The 3,690-nt window shown below is 40.2% G+C and overlaps 1 protein-coding gene across 4 annotated transcripts in view; it reads right to left on the bottom strand.

The window, feature by feature from the left end:
* Window positions 1-682: 682 nt before the first annotated feature.
* LOC107102406 (B-lymphocyte antigen CD20-like) overlaps window positions 683-3,690 on the bottom strand; it is a 9,095-nt gene continuing 6,087 nt past the window's right edge. For 2 of the 4 annotated variants that reach the window (XM_015401714.1, XM_015401712.1), the window contains exons 3-6: window positions 3,542-3,655; window positions 2,505-2,561; window positions 2,188-2,400; window positions 683-837 (exon numbers count right to left, since the gene is read on the bottom strand). In XM_015401714.1, the coding sequence (XP_015257200.1) occupies window positions 703-837; window positions 2,188-2,400; window positions 2,505-2,561; window positions 3,542-3,655 (519 nt within the window). In that variant the 3' untranslated portion in view covers window positions 683-702. The remainder of the gene's footprint in view (window positions 838-2,187; window positions 2,401-2,504; window positions 2,562-3,541; window positions 3,656-3,690) is intronic. The other 2 variants (XM_015401716.1, XM_015401715.1) reach the window with 1 other exon arrangement.

The raw sequence follows: 3,690 nt of genomic DNA, 5'->3' as shown, positions 1-3,690 counted from the left end.
TCGCTTATTTTTGCTTTGGCACCACAGCGCCACTTACAGGCCTGGCATACATTTTGCAGCGTTTTCATGCATTCGTGTGGACGATCACATTTATTTTACGTCTTCGTCTTTAAGACAAACGTTCTGGAAAATATTAGCGTTTCGTGTTCGTTTTGACTTTGTGTGGACGGGGCCTTAAAACATTTATAAATTACTGCATGTTGTCCGACGACAGTGTCTAATTCACTTGCCCCGCTTCTCCTGTTAATACGGTAAAGCCCTCCGGAGCGTTGAATGATTGTTGTTCAAAAACACTTAAAATGGGAAAAAGTTCTATTTTTTTTTTATGTTTTTTTATTTAAAAAGTCAATATATATCATGAATGCATAAAAACCCCATTTTATTTCTGTGTTAAATGATGTTTAAAGTAACGGATAAAAATCTCCGGACTTTTACTGGTTGATAATTTTCCTTATTCGGACCCCGCTCACTTTTTAATTTGTTACCCTTGCCCTATATACAAATCAATACAAATATGAAAGACAAAAAAAAAAGTTTTTTAGATGAATGCATAAAGAAGAATTTCTTGTAGTTAACCACTTAATTTTTATCTATTTTAAAGTTCAGAAAAATCCAAATCTAATTTCAGTTCTAATCCAGAAGTTAGTCCACTTACTGATCATTAACTCTGCAAATATACAGATTGAACATGAATCTTGTTGATCAATACTTCACCTTCTCCTGCTTCTCTCTGCTGCGTTTCAGAGCTTTGATCTCCAACACAGCAGAGCTGATGGCGACACAAACCTCCACGACCGACAGGACGATCAGGATGCCAACTATGCCTCTAATCAGCATCTGCAGAATACAAACACAGATACCTTCAGCTCTATAAAAGGAATTAGTTTGTTCTCTGGATTAACCCGCTTCTTATCAATGTCCATCAACCGAGCACTTTGTTTATATAGAAAATGTATGAATGCATGAAATTTGTTCCATCAATATATAAAAATGGTTTAATCATATTTTGCCCGTCTACTCTGACCATGCCCAATGATGATGTCAGACAAGTGAAAATGTAAAAAAAACGTTAAATTGTCTCAGGAAGGTCAAAAAAAATATTTAAAAGATGTGTATTAGTATTCTTTAGTGAGTCAAGGATAGAAATAAGTACTTGTAGTACCATGATTACATTAATTATTTCTCTACTTGGAGAAAATGAATGATTGTTGTTGACACAAAGTTAAATATAGTGTAGCTTAATATGACTAACTGGACGAGCTAAAAGAGGCTAACCTGTTAGCTACTGAGCACAGCTAGCCACAGACCTACCCAGATCTGCCTTTATATCATGGTTTTATATCATGCGTTTATGCCATGGTCTTGCAGTTACTTTGTCCACCATTGTTTCCAGTTTTGTCATCAATCAGGTGACCAGTCTTCATCGATCATTAGACACGCTAACACAGACGCTAACGGTTCGGCACATGTATGCTGCAATATGTTATTACCATTGTCTGGGCAACCACAATGTTTTAAATTATCGGGGAAACCAGGGGGGTGGGTATTAAGTGTCGACTACTGGCCCGCTGACTGGACCGGACCTCAGCAGAGAGCTACGAGCTGCCCGTCCCCAGCAGGAGGAGTGGGGCTGGGGGCCGAGGTACCGTCACCAGGTCGGGTTCGGTTGCTCCCTGCCCCAGCCGGGGTTCCCCAAACCAGCCCCGGAGCTCATGGCTCGGTTCTGCTGTAGAGTAGTCGACCAATATCCCGGACGACTTTAAAACCCCCCCAGGACATTTTCTTAGTTTTAGAAAAGTAGGACATGTCCAGGAAAAAGAGGACGTCTGGTCCCCCTACCATATCAACAATCTCGATGTTTCAGTGAGTGAGTGCTTGTTGCTATGATGCGTCTTTGCTCAGCAGCTTCGCTCGTTGTAAACCAACCAATCAGAGCACAGCTCATCTAAATATTCATGATCGTACCATAAATGGAGTAAAACCTGTCGTTTGATTCTAGGGCTTTTAACAAGGATTGCATTAGGGCTCATAGAACAGCTAATATGCCATTTTCAGCCCAACCAATGTTACACACCCTATTAGAAACCTGAAGGACCAGATACCCTATAGAATCATTCTATGAGCCGTTTAAAATTGTACATAAAGAATAGAAATAGATAAATCACTGATCCCACAGTTTTGTCTTACTGTGTACACAGCTCTATTCTCCAGGCATCTTTGCTTGATGTATTCAGAGCCTGGACTTGGTGCTGTGGTTGTATGTCGCCGGTAGTCGACGTAGTATTCGTTCTCCTCACAGGAAAACCAGAAGTAAAAATCTCCCTCAAATATGCTGTAGAGCACAATGGCAGCAATTGCCATAGCGGCTCCAGCAATGTTGAAAATCACATTGAGGACGATCTGAAAGATGATGAATCATTTAATGTACAAACAACCAATAATGTATTTATGTAATGAAATCAAAGAAGAGCTGAAGAAAGGAACGTGTTCATCTAATCACTCACCAGGCATGGACTCGGATACTTCTCAGACAGAAGGCACAAAATCCCGAACACAATGAACTGGAAAAAACGATAGAAAGGAAAAAACAACCTAAATACTTTACATCGAAAATAAAACTAAAAATCATGTAGGAGAAACACACGTTACGGCGCCTAATGGTTGATTACTGGAATTGAGGAGTAAATAGTCTTCAATGAGAGATTGATCCACAGATGAAATCATAGAAGCTGAATTCTGCCTCAAGCTTCTCCAAATTCCACTAAAAGAAAAAGATTTTTCTCGCTCTCACAGCTGTGAGAACAAAATGACATCATTTTGTTCCCTGCGTTGAGCTTTTTAATCTCTGTCCTGCCAAAAGGTCACACATTCACAAAGAAACCACTCTCCACAGCATTTTGAATGTTAGATGCATTCCCCTGCATTAGTCCATCATGCTTCTCTTTTCATGCATCCTGTAGATTCTCTCTAATGCTTTGTTAAAATCAAACATGCTTTGAGCAGCAGAAGCAGCCGTTTTACATGCAAAGTCAATGGTTGATGCAAATCAAGGTGCATTAAAAGATGCAATTTTCTCCTCTCTGAGCGGCATTTTCTCGTTCATGTGTGATTTTCCTGTGTGGTGGTAGATAAACAATGCGCAGAAGTAGTTTAACATAAATGCCATTATGTTTATTTTGCTCGTTGGCTTTGGTAATAAATGAGACACCATACAGCTGCCTCAGGCCCGGTCGCCTCTTGGGGTTTTCCCCTACTGTTGGTGGCAGCTGGAAGTAGATGTTAGTGTTTTTCAGGTCTGTGCTACAAACTGCAGGCACCAGAAAAATAAAGGCAGGTTTTGACATTTTAAGTTAATTTAGGGGTTAATAAACGGTTTCAGAGGAGTGATCATAGCACTCTGCATCTGCAGTGCTGTGTCTGTCTCCCTGCCAGCTCCCAGATCAGCTTCTCTCATTGGTTCATGTGGGGAATTGAGCAGCAAAATTAAAAATGTTCCAACTGCAGATAAGGCTCACAATCTGAAATCCATTAGTTTGCTCACCAGAGATCCCATCCAGACAGGATAATAGGAATCCAGATACCAAGGAGAAATGTATGTCACTCTCACGATGATGCCGAGGCCAATATTAAGCAGGCCAATCATGATGTGAATTGCCTGTAGACATAAAAAAGGAAAAAAGTAGATATTTA

This window comes from Cyprinodon variegatus, unplaced genomic scaffold, assembly GCF_000732505.1.
Source record: "Cyprinodon variegatus isolate N-32 unplaced genomic scaffold, C_variegatus-1.0 Scaffold1251, whole genome shotgun sequence".
NCBI lineage: Eukaryota > Metazoa > Chordata > Actinopteri > Cyprinodontiformes > Cyprinodontidae > Cyprinodon > Cyprinodon variegatus.
The sequence above is the reverse complement of the archived record's forward strand: the minus strand, read 5'-3'. Positions and strand labels throughout refer to the sequence as shown.